General features: G+C 37.6%; 1 protein-coding gene across 1 annotated transcript; it reads right to left on the reverse strand.

Annotated features, from left to right (window-relative positions):
* Positions 1 to 215: 215 nt before the first annotated feature.
* SAMD9 (sterile alpha motif domain containing 9) lies at positions 216 to 10,175 on the reverse strand. Its single transcript, XM_053447904.1, is given in 16 exon segments — positions 216 to 223; positions 553 to 660; positions 663 to 836; positions 839 to 1,294; positions 1,297 to 1,320; positions 1,323 to 1,516; positions 1,518 to 1,792; positions 1,794 to 2,230; positions 2,233 to 2,458; positions 2,461 to 2,639; positions 2,642 to 2,727; positions 2,729 to 2,864; positions 2,867 to 2,990; positions 2,992 to 3,134; positions 5,876 to 5,934; positions 10,139 to 10,175. Coding segments are annotated over 14 exon segments (2,562 nt in total). The 5' UTR covers positions 3,127 to 3,134; positions 5,876 to 5,934; positions 10,139 to 10,175.
* Between the last annotated feature and the right edge of the window lie 10,288 nt (positions 10,176 to 20,463).

Genomic DNA, 20,463 nt, shown 5'->3' on the forward strand with positions numbered 1-20,463 from the left:
TTTTCTCCTGTCTTTTTTCCCTTAAAGTTTATAATTTTATAAAGTTAAAATATTTCTTATTAAACCTAAACCTTTGGTTAATTTTGAGTTAATTTTTGCATAAGGTATGAGATTTAAATTGAAGTTCATTTTTTTAACCTATGGATGTCCAATCACTCTAGCACCATTTGTCAAAAAGTCTATCCTTCCTCCATTGAATTACTTTCACGACTTTGTCAAAAATCTGTAGAGCATATTTACGTGAGTCTATGTGTAAATTCTCTATTGTGTACCACTGATTGGTGTATCTATCTCTCTGCCAACACTACATGGCTTTGATCACTAAGTCTTGAAGTCAAATATATTCTTCCCACTTTCTTCTTCTTTTTTTTTTTTTTTCAACGTTTATTTATTTTTGGGACAGAGAGAGACAGAGCATGAACGGGGGAGACACAGAATCGGAAACAGGCTCCAGGCTCTGAGCCATCAGCCCAGAGCCTGACACAGGGCTCGAACTCGCAGACAGCGAGATCGTGACCTGGCTGAAGTCGGACGCTTAACCGACTGCGTCACCCAGGAGCCCCATGTACTTTCTATTATAATTGCTTTTCACGATCATGAAGAAACAAAAATCTTTAAAGTTTTTATGCCGCACTTCAATTTTTTTCAATTTAAGCTCTGTTCTTTGACAGATAGTTGTTGTATTAGAGGATTACCATCTGAGATCTTTGTACCTTTTACAGGATTCTGTGACTTCATGCAAGTTAGGATCACTGGAGGTTTCTCATGTCAAATGTACTATTAGCTACTGCTAATAGAGGCCTGGAGAAAATAGACATAATTTTATTCTTTAAATCATCAATAAGGAGCAGTTCAAGTAAGTTTTCCTGATGGTTGGTTGCCCCAAAGGTGTTTAAATTAATCACTTATTCTCCAGTTTCAGAAAAATCCCCTGTCTTGTTTTTCAACATAGCACATCTGAATTTCTTCCTTAGTTCCCAAAGAATACACAGAGTCAAGGTAGTCCCACCACAACCTGGATGATGCTATGAATGAATATTATTGGCACATATTGGTTTAGAAGAATTTGCCCAGTTTTGAACCACTGCTTCAAGTTTTTCATATTTATCCTTTTTGATGGAAAAAAAGTTGAAGTTCCACTATGATACTTTCCCACCTCGATAGAAGTCTTCCTCTTCTGATGCCTAGAATTCAAATACTTTGTTTCTGTCCTCTAAGACTGTGTCTTCATATTCACTTTAACAAAGAATTTCCAGAACAGTCATGACAACTTCTTCCTTTTTTAAGGACAGTTAGATGAACCAATAGATGGCAAAAAGATTGAGTGACAGATTTTAGTTGAAGAATAGTACCATTTATTTCTTCAAGATTTAAGTCAGAAACACATTAGCTTGATAGCTCATTTTGCTGGTTTATTAATCTTGTTTCGAGTAGGGCTTTCTATCCTTGACACATATGTGAGTATACACAAATACACGATGTATTTTTCATTCCTTTGAGATCTTGGTAGAAATCTAGACCTAAGATCTAGAGATCTTAGGTCATCCATGGAAGAGAGTAATAGAATAATAAAGAGAAATAGTTTTTCTCTTTGCAAGGAACTTGGATCTAAGTGTTTATATTTTTCACTGTTAAGGTCTAACCTGCCATTGCTGAAAATCCAGCTGGGCTGTTGATAAAGATTCAGACTAGAAATCTTCTCATTTTGTATTTTTTCCCCCTACACATACAGATTTGGAAAGTGAAGATTTGCTTCTTGGCTTTCTTTGTAAGCTTTGACTACCCCCCCTTCTCACAGATTTAGGATTAAACTCCAACACAGCAAGTCATTAAATTTCCTTTAGGGAATGTAAGTGTTTTATTTGATTCAGATGGCATTTATTTGTCACAAGAATGTGTACTAGTCGTGGTTTGAATGAATTATCAAACAAATCCTGATTTCCTGTCAATAATTTAGCAAGTGTTGGTCCCTTACTCTCTTTTTTATTTGTTTTTACTTTGCATGTTTCTTCTGCCTCTTTTCTAGACTCTGACAGTGCTTTCAAATCTAATTTAAATGCTCTGAAATCTGCATTATTTTTCATGATGTCTTTAGAGCTGGCCCCATCTCACATGAAGACTGAATATTTTGGACTTAGTTTCCATGTTCTGTTGTTGTGATTTTGCATTTTAGTATGGAAATAATCTTGTTCATATTCAGAGTACTTTGTAATGACCTTCACTTCAATACAAATCTGTCAGGATACCTACGGTTTAGCAGTAAAACGTCTACAAATCTTGGCTCTCAAATGTACTTCTCTGCTTTTTGGACCTGATGGTCTTCAAAATACTGGTGGATCATCAATTTAAAATGGTCAATGAGGGCTTCCTTGGTGAAATTGGTGACTTTCATGTAAAGAATTTTTCCATAGGGTTTGCCATTAACTCCAAAATGAATGGTGCCATTAGTAGGTGAATTTTCATACAACCTGAAGCAAATTGGAAAACTTCATTGCTAAATTTCACCTTAACATCTCTTCTGCAGCTGTTTCTCTATTTTCACAAATAGGTTTTGAATTAATTTGTTGGATCAGTGAGATTGAGTGGTGGTCCTGTTTCAGGCTGTAGACTAAAATTCAATTTGTAGTGATATGGGTTACAAATTCATCAAAAAAGTATGATACACATGTCAGTTCTCTGGATGGCTGCCTTTCCTTTGTGTCATCTATTTCATCTTCCATGAACTCAGTTTTTAGTGACTGTACCCACTGTAGAGGCATTAGCCATAACTGATTTCTCTGTATCATTTTGCTTTTGCTTTGAAGTTTCTCCATTTTCTTCTTACATGAAATGTTGTATTTTAGGAACATTTTTACTACCTTTTCCCTCTTACATGTCTGACTAAGATCTTCAGAGGATGTTTTCTGCAATTATTTGAATAGCTGTTCTATATGGATAGCTCATCCATGTGCTATGCCCATATCAACAAGGTGATTTTTAGTTAACCACTTCCAAGATTACTCTATGCATATCTTTTGCAGTCAAGATTTCCCTGTGCTTTTGATTAATTCTATGACTTTACAAACATCAATTTATATCTTCTGTTCAGTCATCTGTATTTTCTGGTAGGTTCAGTGGCATTGCCATTGTGATAGCTGTATATAGAAAAAGAAAAATTATTTAGTATTTTTATAAGTAAAATTTCAACTAATTTTTAAAAGGTTATATAAAAATATATATAATTGTAAAAATTTCTTATAAAATTTAGAATGCTTAAAAAGATACACATGCCATCTAATTATCCTCCTGAGAGGAAATTACCATTACCAGTTTCTTCCATATCCTATCAGAAAAATACTTCCAAGCAAATACATAAGCACTTTTTTTTCACACAAAGGGCCACATAATATACACAATTTCCTTCACTTGCTTTATTCACTAACTGTATCTTCGGGATACTGCTGGTCAATATATAGAGAGATGTTTCATCCTCATTAATGGCTGTTTGCTATAATGTGTGTTAACTGTATTATTTAAAAATACTCAATTCAGGAGCACCTGGGTGGCTCAGTGGGCTGAACGTCCAACTCAATTTCGGCACAGGTCATAGTCTCATGGTATGTGAGATTGAACTCCATGTTGGGCTCTGTGCTGACAGTGCAGAGCCTGCTTGGGATTCTCTCTTTCCCTCTCTCTTTGCCCTTCCTCCACTCACACACTGTCTCTGTCTCTGTCTCTCTCTCTCAAAATAAATAAATAAACTTTAAAAAATATTCATTTCAGCTGTGGAAAATAAGAGAAACAAAGGATGTGTGAAACTAAATAGAGAAGGTTGAATGAAGTAAGGAGGACATAGAAACTAAATATAGAAGCAAATGGTTTGTGAATTATATTATGATAGATGTAGATAAAGTAAATAGAGCATATGAGTGTTAAACATAGGAAGGAATAGAAGGACCAAATAGATATCAAATATTCATAACACACATGAAGCATTTGATACTTTGAGGTCATAATTGGGTCACCCAGTGGTGATACCCATTCTGATCCCTTGTATCCTCTACTCAAGGAACATAAGCAAGATCCACAGCTGCTTGTCAGGCTAATTGATGAGCTATAGCTGTGGTCAGGCATATGTGCCCCTCTGCATCTCTCTGATTAGAGCAAATGTATGTATCAACCCAGGGTGTCTCCCCGCTGTGGAACTGCCTTGGACAGACCTCAACTCTGGTTCTCAAAATTACACAATCAGTGGAGAATGCTGATACAGCAGAGAGAGGGAGAGAGGATATATGAACTTGCATACCTCAGGTAATAAGATCTTTCTACCCATCTTGTGCCTTATCCAAAGCATGTTACCCATCTCCTCCCCTCTACTTTTTGTTGTGTATTTTAATTGATTTAATAAGGTATTTGCCTTAAGCATCTTAATTTGATCTGTGAGTCATTTTGTTCTGTGACTTCTGAGATAGCTTCCTGGGTAGTGATCTTGGAGACTACTATTATATCAGAGTGATTTTTCACATAATAATAGATAACGACTGATTTCTGGTTAATAATTGCTATTTGATCTACAAATTGGAAATCTCATATCTGGAAAATTAGTGGCAATCTGAGTTATGGAAACATACTAATGGTTAGAAAAAATAAATTCCAAATAATGATAGTCAGCTCTAAGTATGATCCAAAAATGGCTTCAAAAAAAATGTGAACCATTCCAGTGAAACCATCATGGAATAAATCATATAAACAGAGAAGACAAGCCTGGGGAATTACGGCAAGTAGATAATATATGCCCACTTCCATGATATAATACACAGGAATATTGCCTCAGAGTGGTAGACACAAATTCAGATTTGGATTTACCTTCCTTTCCAGACATAAAGGTGACACAGCAATGGCCCAAAGTTAAGCCTATTATTTTTTTGGTTAATAACTCCTGTATGCATAGAGAGTGAATAAAATATACCTTACATCAATATTAATGCCAAATAGGCAAAGATATGCAAAATTGGCAGAAATTTCACTTCTTTACAACACTGTGACAACCAGAAACCTAGAAGATGTAATGCCTTCTAAAAAAAAGTGAGTTAGGTGAAATTTCTTTCAATAATTTAGCCTACAGAGATTGAGAAGCTCACATTTAAAAAAAATTGGGAAGCAGAACCTGGGTGGCTCAGTCAGTTAAGCGTCTGACTTTGGCTCTGGTCATGATCTCACCATTAGCGAGGTCGAGCCCTGCCTCAGACTCTGTGCTGACAGCTCAGACCTTGGAGCCTGCTTCAAATTCTGTGTCTCCCTCTCTCTCTGCCGCTTCCCAGCTTGTGCTCTATCTCTGTCTCAAAAGAAAACATTAAAAAATAAATAAATAAATAAATAAATTGGGAAGAGAAAAAGAGAGTGGAAGGGGAAAATTGCTTTAGATTTAAAGTAGGACTTTAAAAGTAGCCTTTTGTAGGACTATATTAAATTCAAACACTGTGCAGGAAAAAACACAATTAACAGAATGAAAAGACAAGCTATGGGATAGGAGAAAATATTTGCAAAATAATTTGCAAATATATTTGATAAGGGTTAATATCCAGAATATATATAAAAAAAACTTCCTACAATTCAACAACACGAATAACCCAATTAAAAAATAGTCAAGGACTTGAATAAACATTTCTCCAAAGATGATAAACAAATGCCAGACAAGTATATGGAAATGACCAACATCACTAATCATTAGAGAAATGCAAACCTAAATCACAATGATGTATCATTTCACATCCATTATGATGACTGCTATTAAAAAACAGTAAATGATGAGTCTTGGTTACGATATTGAGAAACTGGAGGGACCCCTTATGCACTGTTGATAAGAATGTTAAATGGTATAATCTACACAACTTACCTTAGAAGAATGGTTAAAGGAATCTCTCCAAACAGAAAGGAAATGATAACAGAAGGAACCTTGAAACATTAGGAAGGAAAAAAGAACACACTAAGTGAAAATGTTAGTAAATATAATAAGCTGTCTCTTGTTTGGTTTTCTAAATTATGTTTGATTATTGAAGCACTGTCTGATATGGTTCTAAATGTATGTAGTGGCCATATTTAAGATAACGATATATGTGGATAATGATAAGTGGGATAGGGTAAGGGGGTGAAAACAGAAGTAAGATTTTTTCCACTTCATTCAAGCTGGTAAGATAACACCATTAGATTGTTGAAAGTTATGTATGTATAATGTAGCATCTAGAGCAACTATTAGAAAAAGCTATATGAAATTATACACTCAAAAACACTGTAGATAAAAGTGGAATTGTAAAAAAAATTTCAGGTTACCATAGGAGGTCAGGAAAATAAGACAGAGAAATGAAAACCAGAGAGAACAAACAGAAAAAAAAAAGGTAGATATAAGTCCCAACATACGAATAATTATATTAAATATAAATTGCCTACATATAGAAATTAAAAGGCAGAATTAGTAGAGTGAATTAAAAATATGACCCAACTATATCCTTTTTGTAAGATACTCACTCGAAACATAATATAGACAGGTTGAAAGTAAAAATATGGATAAAGATACGTAATGAACACAAGAATGGCTATATTAATGTCAGATAAAGATTGTAGACTACAGAGAAAAAAATAACCAGAGTCAGAGGAATATTATATAATGATAAGTCAATCTAACAAGATGACATAGCAATCCTAAAAGTGTATGCATCAAAGAAGGAAGTTGAAGGAAACAGTGATAGAACTTACTATCTTAGACAAACCCACAATTATAGTTGGATATTTCAGTACCTTTCTCTTAACAATTGATAGAACAACTAGACAGAATATAACTGAGGATATGGAAGAATTTAACACCATCAACCAATACCTTCCAAACCACAATTATAGGATAGTTCATCCAACAACAGCAGAATATCATTCTTTTCAAGTGCCCAAGATAAATGATAAAACAAATTTCAACAATTTAAAGAACTGAAATCAAACAGAATATGTTTGCCAATCATGATAGAATCTTATTAGTAATTTAGTAACAGAAAATTAAGAGGAAAATTGCTGAACACTAAAACAACACATTCCTAAATAATTCATGGATCAAAGAAAAGTCTCAAGTGAAATTAAAAAATACGTTGCAATGAGTGAAAATGAAAATACAACATAACAAAATTTGTGGGGCACAGTTAAAGCAGTGTTGAAAGGAAAATTTCTAGTGATAAATGTGTATATTAGAAAAGAAAAGTTGAAGAAAAATCATGTAAGCTCTTGCTTCAAAAATCGAGAAGAGCTTGAAAAAGAAGAGAAAAATAAACCCAAAGCAAGCAGAAGGAAGGAAATAATAAAGATAAGAGCAGAAACTAATTAAATTGAAAATAGAAAAATAATGGAGAAAATCAATGAAACAAATATTTGCTTTCTTAAAAAAGATCATTAAAATTGACAAACCTCTACCAGAACTGACAAAGAATGAAAAAGAGCAGACACAATTTACCAACACTCGAAATGAAACGGTATTATTTAAAACCCTGTAGACATCAAAAGGTCAATATGGCGGGGCGCCTGGGTGGCGCAGTTGGTTAAGCGTCCGACTTCAGCCAGGTCATGATCTCGCGGTCCGGGAGTTCGAGCCCCGCGTCAGGCTCTGGGCTGATGGCTCAGAGCCTGGAGCCTGTTTCCGATTCTGTGTCTCCCTCTCTCTCTGCCCCTTCCCTGTTCATGCTCTGTCTCTCTCTGTCCCAAAAATAAATAAACGTTGAAAAAAAAATATTTAAAAAGGTCAATATGGGAGTACTATGAACAGCTTCAAACACATAAATTGGACAACTTAATTAAAATGGACCAATTTCTCAAAAACCACAAACTTCCACAACTCACTCAATATGAAATAGATCCTTTGCATAGTCCCATAACTTTATAGAAGATTCAATTTTTAATTAAAAAAAAAAAAAACACTCCCCCAAAGAAAAATCTCCAGGCCTAGATAGGTTCACTGGAGAATTCTATTGGACATTTAAATAATTAACACTGATTCTACACAATCTCTTCTAGAAATCAGTAAAAGAGGGAATATTTCCCAGTTCATTTTATAATGTAGTATTAATCCTAATAGCAAAGTCCCTGAAGACCCAGGTGGGCTTCCACATACCCAGGCTCCTGCCTCATTCCGGTACTGGGCCAGATCCTGTGGGCTTAGACTCTCAACTTGCCCCAATGTGGGCCAGGTCCCATAAGACCCAAACTCTAGATTGGCTCCCATGGACCCAGGCATACGGCCTGCCCCAGCACCATGGTAGGAAAAAAAAGAAAAAGAAAAAGAAATAAGACAATAGATAACAAGTGTTGGTGAAGCGGTGGAGAAAAGGGAATGCTCATGCACTGTTGCTGGGAATGTAAATTGGTCCAATCACTATGAAAAAAAGTATGGAGCTTCTTCAAAAAATAAAAAATAGAACTACCATATGATCCACCTATCCCACATCTAGGTATATATCCAAAGGAAATGAAATCAAGATCTTGAAGAGACATCTATACCCCCACGCTCATTGCAATAGTCAATATATGGAAGCAACTTTAGTGTCCATCAGTGGATAAATGGATAAAGAAGATGTGCTATATCTTACTCAGCCATGAGAAAGAAGGAAATCCTGCCATTGTGACAACAAGGATGAACCTGGAGGACATTAGGCTCAGTGAAATAAGCCAGAAAGAGTAACATAAATACTGTCTGATCTCACCTTTATGTGGAATCTGAAAACAAAACAAAACAAGGTAAAAGCACATAGAATGATGGATACCAGGGGCTGGAGGGGGAAGAGATGGGCAGATATAGGTCGAAGGGTACAAATTTGCAGTTCTCTAGAATGTATAAGTTAGAGATCTAATGTACAAGCATGAAAACTGTACCTAATAATGCCGTATTGAACACTGAAATCTAAGAAATAGATTTCAAGTACACTTACCACACACAATCAATGGTAACTGTGAAGAGATGGATGATATTTAATTAGCTTGACTGTCATAATCATTTCACTACGTATATGCATATTAACTCATCATGTTGTACACTTTAAATATATACAATTTTTATTTAAAATGCTGCATTTGGGGGCACCTAGGTGGCTCAGTCAATTGAATGTCCAACTCCTGATTTTGGCTTGGGTCATGATCCCAGGGTCGTGGGATTGAGCCCTGTGGTAGGCTCTGAACTGAGCGTGGAGCTGCTTAAGATTCTCTCTTAGGGCACCTGGGTGGCTCAGTTGGTTAAGCATCCAACTCTTAACTTTCTCAGGTTGTGATCTCACAATTCATGAGTTTGATCCCTGCTTTGGGTTCCATACTGACAGTGTGGAGCCTGCTTAGGATTCTCTCTCCTCTCTCTGCCCCCAACTCTCTCTCAAAATAAATAAATAGAATTTTTTAAAAAGTTAATAAAAAAGATTTTCTCTCTCTCCCTGCCCCTCTCCCCTCCTCGCATGCACACTCTCTTTCTAAAAGAAAGAAAGAGAAAAAGCAAGCAAGCAAGCAAGCTGCATTTGAAAACTTGAAAGATAGTGTCAACAATACTTGGAGAGGTATTTAGGGCCTAAATGCTTTTATAAAATTAGAAGAAGGACTGAAAATCTTTCAATTGAATGAACTAAATATCAATCGAATAAATTCAGAGAAGAATAGAATAAACTTGAAGGAAGTAGAGGAAGGAGAAAATAAAGATGAGAACAGAAATCTATGAAATAGAAACAAAAATTACAATAGAATCAAAGAAACCCAAAAGTTGTCCTTCATAAAGAGTAATAAAATTGGGGCGTCTGGGTGTCTCAGTCTGTTAAGCGTCTGACTTCAGCTCAGGTCGTGATCTCACAGTTGGTGAGTTCGAGCCCCAAGTCAAGCTCTGTGCTGACAGTTCAGAGCCTGGGGCCTGCTTTGGATTCTGTGTCTTCCTCTCTCTCTGCCCCTCTCCCTCTTGCGTTATGTTTTTCTCTCTCAAAAATAAATAAAAACATTTTAAAAAAATTTAAAAAAGAATAATAAAATTGAGACACCTGTGAAGAGTAACCAAGAACTAAAAATGATTCTAAGGATTAGAGGAAATTGCAGACAACTTTGAATAAATATGAAGACTGAAATAAATTGAAAACATTCCTTGAAAAATATAACTTACCAAAAATGTCCCAAGAAGAAATGGAAAAGGTCCCACTTCCCCGTGTGATATCATAGATCACAGCAGGCTACCAACACTCCCACTGCAACAAATAGAAAAAAAATCAGATAAATTATAAAAGTTATTTTTGAAGTTATTATACAGTTGTAGATAGACTTGATGATAAGGACTGGATGAGCTAAAATGCCAGAGAGGGAAGATCCCTTGCTAGGGAAGCATTTGCTGATTCTGGGCTGGAGTTGAGGATCAGAGTTGGCCTACTGGGAGGAAGAGAAACCAGTGGGGCTTTTGACAGTCACATGAGTGGATATGATGGATTGGAGTCTAGAAGTGCTCCCAAATCTTTAATCATTATGGGAATGCAAAATAAAACTACAATGAGGTAATACTATTCAGAAGAATGGCTGAAATTATAGACTGACAATACCAAATGTTGGTGACAATGTGGAGTCAGTAGAACTCTCACACATTGTTAGTAGGAATATAAATTGTTTCAGCCAATTTTGGAAACAATTCGGTTTCAATGAAGTTAAATGTACACTGATCCTATGACTCAGCAATTATAAAGAAACAGATTAGAGTGTTACAGGCAACAACATGAGTGAATCTCACATGTCTGATGTTGAGTGAAAGAAGCCAGTAACAATAGAAAACATTGTAGGACTTCATTTATAAGAAGTTCAAGAACAGGCAAAATTAATTTATTGCAGCAGAAGTCAGAGTAGTGGTTACCTTTGGGAGGAAGATATTTTCTGGGAAGGGACACAAGGAAAACTGATAGGATAAAAATATTTATGTCTATGTGTGGATCTTGTTACTGGTTATGCTGATGAATACACATAAAAATTTCATAGAGCTATACCCTTATGATTTGTTCCTTTCATAAACATTATACTTCATTTGAAAGGAAATGATGCCTCAAGATACATGATAAACAGATGAATAAAAGAGGTACTTGCATTAAAAAAATGAAGGTGTATTAGCAATCAAGGATAGTGATTAATTCAATTCTGGGCATGTGAAGTCTAAAAGTTTCATTGGAGAATTACAACTGCAGCCTCAGATTATGGGAAAACTTTTGGTTTCACATGTCACTGTTGATTCAATGTCTTTTTACCTGACTCTCCTCCAGTTACTCTACTGTCTAAGTCATTTTCATGTATCCATGAGATCCACTATGTGCCATCTACTCCACCCTGTAAAAGTGCAGCTCACTTTGGTTGCACCCACACCAATGTAACACCTAAATCAGGAGTTCTTGATCACTCTGATGCCAGCTATGCTCAGGCTCCTGAATTCGCCATGCCCAATCTCTTGCCCCATCCTGGCAGTATACTTCTCTTGGGGTCTCTCTGACTTTCTGTCACAGTTATACAAGCTCAGCCCTTATGCACAAGCTGCACACCATACACATGTACAAATGAAAAGCCAGGTTCTCATATAAGAGTTGGGAGGTGGGAAGCTAGTCCTGAATGGTCGGGAATGTGAACAAGTGAAAAAAGAATGACTTTTGATGATTTTCTCTACCAGATTATGGATCTTTACATTGTAATCAAAAAGCTTTCACTTTCACATGGCTTATCCTATAGCCTTTGTCAGAGTCTTGATAGGAGTATGTTTCAATAACTTAATTTTTCAAAAAATTGTTGAAAATGCCACCCTGGGCGAATATATACTGGAATAATGACTGCTGTCTAACATCTGGGTTTTCTCCATTTATGCCACCATTCGTTATTTCACATAGTCATGATTTCTTTATACCATCCCTTGTTCCAGAAATGGTTTATTGCATCATAGTTTAGAAAGTGATATGGGATCACATATGTACGAAAGCCCTTGGGTAACAAAATCGGGGGAAGGCTAATGGCAGAAAAGTAAGAGGGGAAAGATAGGTGAAAGCATGGAGTAAAGTTAGTGTCTAAAATAATTGTTTTTGGGGCGCCTGGGTGGCTTGGTTGGTTAAGCGTCTGACTTCGGCTCGGGTCATGATCTGACGGCCCGTGAGTTCGAGCCCCGCGTCGGGCTCTGTGCTGACCGCTCATAGCCTGCAACCTGTTTCAGATTCTGTGTCTCCCTCTCTCTCTGCCCCTCCCCTGTTCATGCTCTGTCTCTCTCTGTCTCAAAAATAAATAAACATTGAAAAAAAATTAAAAAAAAATAATTGTTTTCAATTATATATGCTTTGCTATAATGGCATGAAATTTTAGTTCTGAGCTCAGCAATGAGTATAAAAAAAGGAAACACAATTTGTTACTTAACTGCATATATACATTTTTAAGTTTATTTATTTATTTTTTAATTTTTTTTTTCAACGTTTATTTATTTTTGGGACAGAGAGAGACAGAGCATGAACGGGGGAGGGGCAGAGAGAGAGGGAGTCACGGAATCGGAAACAGGCTCCAGGCTCTGAGCCATCAGCCCAGAGCCTGACGCGGGGCTCGAACTCACGGACCACGAGATCGTGACCTGGCTGAAGTCGGACGCTTAACCGACTGCGCCACCCAGGCGCCCCTATTTATTTATTTTTGAGAGAAACAGAGACAGTGTGAGTGAGGGAGGGGAGGAGAGAGAGGAAGAGAGAGAGAGAATCCCAAGCAGGCTCTGCACTGTCAGCGCAGAGCCCGATGTGGGGCTCAAACCCACCAACCATGAGATCATGACCTGAGCAGAAACCATGAGTCAGACGCTTAACCAACTGAGTGACCCAGCGCCAACCCCTCCGCCCCTCCCACACACACACATATATTTATTAATTGTAGTGTTAATTGTAGGGTTTGCTAGCTTTTTTTTTTTTTTAATTTTTTTTTTTCAACATTTATTTTTGGGACAGAGAGAGACAGAGCATGAACGGGGGAGGGTCCGAGAGAGAGGGAGACACAGAATCGGAAACAGGCTCCAGGCTCCGAGCCATCAGCCCAGAGCCTGACGCGGGGCTCGAACTCACGGACCGCGAGATCGTGACCTGGCTGAAGTCGGACGCTTAACCGACTGCGCCACCCAGGCGCCCCTGGTTTGCTAGCTTTTTAAAGACAGTTGAAAATCAGGCCTTTATTGAGAAATGTAATCCCCCTCCCTATACTCTCTTGCACCTTGTTCCTTTGGGGGAAGTTAGACATAAACCTAGGATTTTTACCAGGAACAGAAAGCTGCCATAATTTCAAGGACTTCCTGTGGTAGTCTGTCTGTCTCTGTCTCTGTCTGCCTCTGCCTCTGCCTCTGTCTGTAACTCTCTATATATCATCTGACACTAACATCTGAGTTTTATGTTATGGCAGATGCCTACTCCTTAGAGTAGATGGTGGAAGATATATTTGATTAATGTAAAGTACATTTTTAAATTTTCATCATATGTTATTTCTGAAGATACTGCTAATGCCTTGGGGGATTTTATCAATAAAAATGCCTCTTGTTTTCAATGACATCTTTTCTGGAATGTTATGACTCATTTTTCAACTAATACAAAGCAGACTCCTGTCACAGCAATGAATAGTCTAGAATTTCTAGGCTCAAAATATTGTTTTTGTTTTGGGGTATATTTCAATCCTCTAACAGAAAAGTAGATTCCTCCCTATTCAACGAAATGCTGTAATAGTAACAATAATATTAATAGTAGATATTATACTTAACCCAGATTGTCTTGCAAATTTCTTCTACATATATGAGGGGAAAACCATGTATTTCAGTGCAGAGAACATCTAATATCTTGTGTTTCCTTCCTCCTTCAATGTTAGAGAAAAATATTTTCTTCATTCTAGCTTTTATGAAAGTTTATTTATCCTCTGCTTCTATCTCACGTGGTTCGGAAACTCCAGGGTGTGTCTCAGAAATGAGCGTGTTGAAAACTGGCAGGTGGGGGAAGGAAGCTGATTTCAGTTTTGTTTTCCTAGATCTGAGTTTACAGAAGTGCCTTTTCTCTCTGAAATGCTTTTTTGGTAAGTCATTGCTCCACCACAGTCTGGTCTGTTTGGTCAAAAATCCAAAGTTTAAAATCTCTTCTTTACTTGAGAGTTTTGAGGACTGCAGAGAGCCCTATTGTCTTGGTTACAGACAAACTCCCAGATACTCTGAGTATCTGGAATACTTTGGAATAATGAGTTTGATTGCTCTTGAAAGCTTGTGGAGCTCCGGGTAGAGAAGAGCTTATGTTGGTATTTCATTGGCCTTCCACGGTGGACTCATCATCCACCTCTGTTTTCAAGTATGAAGGAATGGCTTACAGAGACTCTTTGAGCTCCCTATAAATGCTAAAGATATCTGGGTTAGTTCTGTAGGGCAGACCAGGGTTAGATGGCCACATGGCAGGGATTTATCTTTTTTTTTTAAATTTAATTTATTTTTTTAATTTACATCCAAGTTAGTTAGCATATAGTACAACAATGATTTCAGGATTAGATTCCTTAGTGTCCCTTACCCAGTTATCCCACCCCCCTTCCACAACCCCAGTAATCCTCTGTTTGTTCTCCATATTTAAGAGTCTCTTATGTTTTGTTCCCTTCCTGTTTTTATGCTACTTTTGCTTCCTTTCCCTTATGTTCATCTGTTTTGTATCTTAAAGCCCTCATATGAGTGAAGTCATATGATATTTGTCTTTCTCTGACTAATTTTGCTTAGCCTAATACCCTCTAGTTCCATCCACATAGTTGCAAATGGCAAGATTTCATTCTTTTTGATTGCCAAGTAATACTCCCTTGTATATATATACCACATCTTCTTTATCCATTCATCCGTCGATGGACATTTGTGTTCTTTTCCAGAGATTTATCTTTTTAAGGTCAGTATCCAGGTTAGGTAGAGAATTACCTGAGTGAGAGTGACAAAAATAGTCACCATTTAAAAAATTAACACCAAGTGCTACTAGCATTTATTGTGCGTGCTCAATTAGCTTTTTGTTTCCACATTCCACTGTTGATTCACATTGGTTTTATATGGTTTTTAAACATTTATCATGCACTTACTGTTCACAACAATCCTCTGAGGAGATGCTATTATCGTCTCCATTTTATAGCAGAAGAAGCTGAAGCACAGAGACCTTAAATAATGTGACTCTCTCTCTCTCTCTCTTTCTGTGTGTGTGTGCGTGTGTGTGTGTGTGTTTATAAATTTTTTTTTCAACGTTTATTTTTATTTTTGGGACAGAGAGAGACAGAGCATGAACGGGGGAGGGGCAGAGAGAGAGGGAGACACAGAATCAGAAACAGGCTCCAGGCTCTCAGCCATCAGCCCAGAGCCTGACGCGGGGCTCGAACTCCCGGACCGCGAGATCGTGACCTGGCTGAAGTCAGACGCTTAACCGACTGCGCCACCCAGGCGCCCCATGTGTGTGTGTTTAAATGTTTATGTATTGGGGCACCTGGGTGGCTCAGTTGGTTAAGCAACTGACTTTGGCTGAGATCATGATCACAGCACTTGAATTCGAGGCCCACATCAGGCTCTGTGTTGACAGCTTGGAGCCTGGAGCCTGCTTTGGATTCTGTGTCTCCCTCTCTGCCCCTCCCCTGCTTGTGGTCTGTCTCAATCTCTCTCTCCATCTCAAAAATAAATAAACATTAAAAAATTTTTTTTTAATGTTTACATATTTATATATTATGTGTGTATGTATATATGTATATATATATATACATGTATATATATACATATCTATCTATCTATCTATCTATCTATCTATCCATCCTATGGGTTCTGTTTCTCTGTAGAACCCTGAGTAATACAATCAAGTTATAAAAATTAACTTCTGCTCTGCTCTCCATACTGAGTTTTATGCCAGTACCTTATATATAGTTGCTCAGACTCCCTGTGATGCCAGGTCCTAGGCCTTCAGCATGAGCTAGCCCTCTCTTCTGTCCTGTGTCTTTTTCCTCATGCTGCCTCTCTGACCACCAGGCCAGTTATTAATTTTTTAAAAATCTCATTATTGCCCACTTAAGGAACAACCTAGTTGTTCTCCTACCCCCTTGAAAATTTAATACTACAGATATACTATATATCTGTGATTTGTACATAAAAAAGGACAACATTATGTGTTGCACCACAGAATTGCAAATTTAAACAACAAGATACCACTACACATCTATTCAAATGGCCAAAATCCAGAGCACTGATAACACCAAATGGTGACAAGGATGTACAGCAACAGGAACTCACATTCATTGCTGGTGGGAATGCAAAATGGTACAGACACTTTGGAAGACAGCTTGTTGGTTTCTTGAGAAAGTAAACCTACTCTTACCATTACAACCCAGTAATTGCAATTCTTGGTATTTAGCCGGAGGAATTGAAAACTTACGTCCACACAAAACCTGCACACTGATGTTTGTAGCAGGTTTATTCATAAGTGCCAGACCTGGAAGCAAACGTCAGTAGATGAATGAGTTAATAAACTGTGGTACATCCAGACAATGGAACATTATTCAGTACTAAAAAGAATTAATCTGTAAAGCCATGAAAAGCCATGGAAGAATATTAAATGCAAATTATTAAGTGAAAGAAGCCAATCTGAAAAGGCTGCTTACTGTATGATTCCAATTATATGACATTCTGGAAAAGGCAAAACCATGAAGGCAGCAAAAGGCTGCCAGGAGTTAGTGGGGAAAGGAAGAATGAATTGGTGGAGCACAGAGGATTTTTAAGATAATGAAATTATTCTGAATGATACTATAATGGTGGATTCATGCCTATACACACACACACACATATGTATATGTATATATATGATATACATTTGTCAAAACCCATAGAATATACAACACCAAGAGTGAACCCTAATGTAAAATATGGATGTTGGGTAATAATGATGAGTCAGTGTATATTCATCATTTGTAACAAGCGTGCTGTTCTGGTGCTGGATATTGATAGTGGAGGAGGTTGTATGTGTGTGGGAGGTAGGCAGACAGTATATGAAATCTCTGTACCTGCCTTTCAATTTTGCTGTGAACCTAAAACTGCTCTTAAAAATAGTCTATCCTGGGGCGCCTGGGTGGCGCAGTCGGTTAAGTGTCCGACTTCAGCCAGGTCACGATCTCGCGGTCTGTGAGTTCGAGCCCCGCGTCAGGCTCTGGGCTGATGGCTCGGAGCCTGGAGCCTGTTTCCGATTCTGTGTCTCCCTCTCTCTCTGCCCCTCCCCCGTTCATGCTCTGTCTCTCTCTGTCCCAAAAATAAATAAACGTTGAAAAAAAAATAGTCTATCTTTTTTTATGACTGAGTAATATCCTTGGTGTGTGTGTGTGTGTGTGCGTGTGTGTGTGTGTGTGTGTGTGTGTGTGTGTGTGTGTGTGTTTATTAAATCTTCTTTATCCATTTGTCTGTTGATGGACACTCAGGCTGCTTCCACATCCTGGCTGTTGCATATAATGCTTCAATAAAAATAGGGGTGCATGCATATATCTTTTTGAATTTGTGTTTCTGTTTATTTGGGTAAATACCCAGTAGTAGAATTATTGGATCATATTGTATTTCTATTTTTAATTTTTTGAGGAAATTTTATACTGTTTTCCTCAGTGGCTATGCTAATTTATATTTCTACCAACAATGCATGGGGGTTCCTTTTTTCCCACACCTCGCCAATACTTGTTTCTTGTGTTTTTGATACTAGCCATTCTGATAGGTGTAAGATGATATCTCATTTGGTTTTGATTTGCATTTCCCTGATGATTAGAAATGTTGAGTATCTTTTCATGTGTCTGTTGGCCATTTGTGTGTTTTTTTTTTTTTTGGAAAAATGTCTACTCAGATCCTCTGCCCATGTTTTTAATAAACAAAAAGTAGAATCAGTCCTATAATTACAGAGGACAAACTGATGGTTGCCAGAGGGGAGGAGTATGGGAGAATGGGCAAAATGGGTGAAGGGGAGTGGGAGATACAGACTTCCAATTATGGAATGAATGTGTCACAGGAATAAAAAGCATAGCATAAAGAATATAGTCAATGCTAGGAGCACCTGGGTGGTTCAATTGGTTAAGTGTCCAACTCTTGATTTTGGCTCAGGTCATGATAGCATGGTTTGTGAGGTGGAGCTCCAAGTTGGGCTCCATGCTGACAGTGCAGAACCTGCTTGGGATTCTCTCTCTCTCTCTGTCCCTGCCACTCCCCTGCACTCTCTCTCTCTCTCTCTTTCTCAAAAATAAATATTAAAAAAAAATTTTTAATGTATATTTTTGAGAGAGAGAGGGAGCATGCACACGTGCAAGTGGAGGAGGGGAAAGAGAGAGGGAGACACAGAACCTGAAGCAGGCTCCAGGCTCTGAGCTGTCAGCACAGAGCCTGACATGGGGCTCGAACTCACTAACTGTGAGATCATGACCTGAACCAAAGTCAGAAGCTCAGCTGACTGAGCTGCCCAGGCCCCCCCCCCAATAAATATTTTTTTAAAAAAGAAATTATTTTCATAATCCAGACAGTGAGGACCCCTTTCTTAAAAGAAGATTACTTAAAGTTAAGCTCCCTGGATAGCATCTTTTCAATGTTTTTCTCTTAATTCACTTGTGGTCTTTGTGGGGATGGTGTGAGGAGGTGTTTTCCCTATTTCTTGATAAAATTATTATAAAACAGCAAGCACAGAAAAAATTTTCATGACCAAGAAAGACTTTGTAGAATATCTCTTGCTATTATTACTTTCTCTTGTTTTTATATGAAATTTATCTTAGGAACCGAACCACCAAAGGTTTTACATTTTATCATGTTCCTCTTTCTCTTTGATGAAGGAAGTATTGCCAAATTACAATACCAAGAATCCTCTTAGCCTATGAGGCAGGTTTTATCCAAGGGTCCTGGTCGCTCTTTTCCCCTCTTTTCTTATTGTTTGAGAGTATCTAGGAACAATACTTTTAATTTTTTTCCATTGCTGTTCTTGTTGTTGTTTTTTTTTTTTAATTTACATCCAAATTAGTTAGCATATAGTGCAACAGTGATTTCAGGAGTAGATTCCTTAGTGTCCCTTACCCAATTGGCCTATCCCCTTCCCACACCCCCTCCTGTAACCCTCAGTTTGTTCTCCATATTTACGAGTCTCTTCTGTTTTGTCCTCTTCCCTGTTTTTATATTATTTTTGTTTACCTTCCCTTATGTTCATCTGTTTTGTATCTTAAAGTCCTCATATGAGTGAAGTCATATGATATTTGTCTTTCTCTGACTGACTAATTTCACTTAGCATAATACCCTCCAGTTCCATTCATGTAGTTGCAAGTGGCACGATTTCATTCTCTTTGATTGCCGAGTAATACTCCATTGTATATATATACATCTTCATCCATTCATCCATCGATGGACATTTGGGCTCTTTCCATACTTTGGCTATTGTTGATAGTGCTGCTATAAACATGGGGGTGCATGTGTCCCTTTGAAACAGCACACCTGTATCCCATGGATAAATGCCTAGTAGTGCAATGGCTGGGTCATAGGGTAGTTCTATTTTTAGGTTTTTTAAAAAAAAAATTTTTTTTTTTAACGTTTATTTATTTTTGGGACAGAGAGAGACAGAGCATGAATGGGGGAGGGGCAGAGAGAGAGGGAGACACAGAATTGGAAACAGGCTCCAGGCTCTGAGCCATCAGCCCAGAGCCTGACACGGGGCTCGAACTCACGGACCGCAAGATCGTGACCTGGCTGAAGCCGGACGCTTAACTGACTGCGCCACCCAGGCGCCCCTATTTTTAGTTTTTTGAAGAACCTCCATACTGTTTTCCAGAGTGGCTATACCAGATTGCATTCCCATCTTGGTTATTTTTTTTAACGTAACATTTACTGTGTATTTTTCTTTCTTTTTTTTTTTAATTTTATTTATTTTGTGTGTGTGTGTGTGTGAGAGAGAGAGAGAGAATGAGCTAGCGAGAGGCAGAGAGAGTAGAGGACAGGATCAAAAGCTGGCTCTTTGCCTACAGCAGAGAGCCCAATGCAGGGCTCAAACTTACGAACTATGAGATCATGACCTGAGCTGAGGTCGGACGCTTAACCGACTGAGCACTCAGGTACCCCTATGTCGTATTTTTTTTAATTGAAAAACTAATATGTGTTCAATTAAAAAAAATCAGAAAAAACTAGAAAGAAAGAAAAACATAAGACACCTGGATCTTATACCCCATTCAAAGTTGTTAACACTTTTGTATAAAATCTCCCAGTGTTTTATGGGTAGGCAAATATTTGTCCAACAGTAGAAGCATGGGTCATTCAATATTGTGTTTTTCTACTCAGCAAAATATAGCTTCTTTCTTACATCATTAAATAGACTTTTAGCATAATTTTAAAACCTTTTTCTTTGGAAAATTTCAAATAAAAACCAAGTAAACAAAATAGCATAATGAACCCCCTTGTATATATCACCCAGCTTCAAAGCT

The sequence above is a fragment of the Prionailurus viverrinus genome, chromosome A2 (genome assembly GCF_022837055.1).
Source record: "Prionailurus viverrinus isolate Anna chromosome A2, UM_Priviv_1.0, whole genome shotgun sequence".
Lineage (NCBI taxonomy): Eukaryota > Metazoa > Chordata > Mammalia > Carnivora > Felidae > Prionailurus > Prionailurus viverrinus.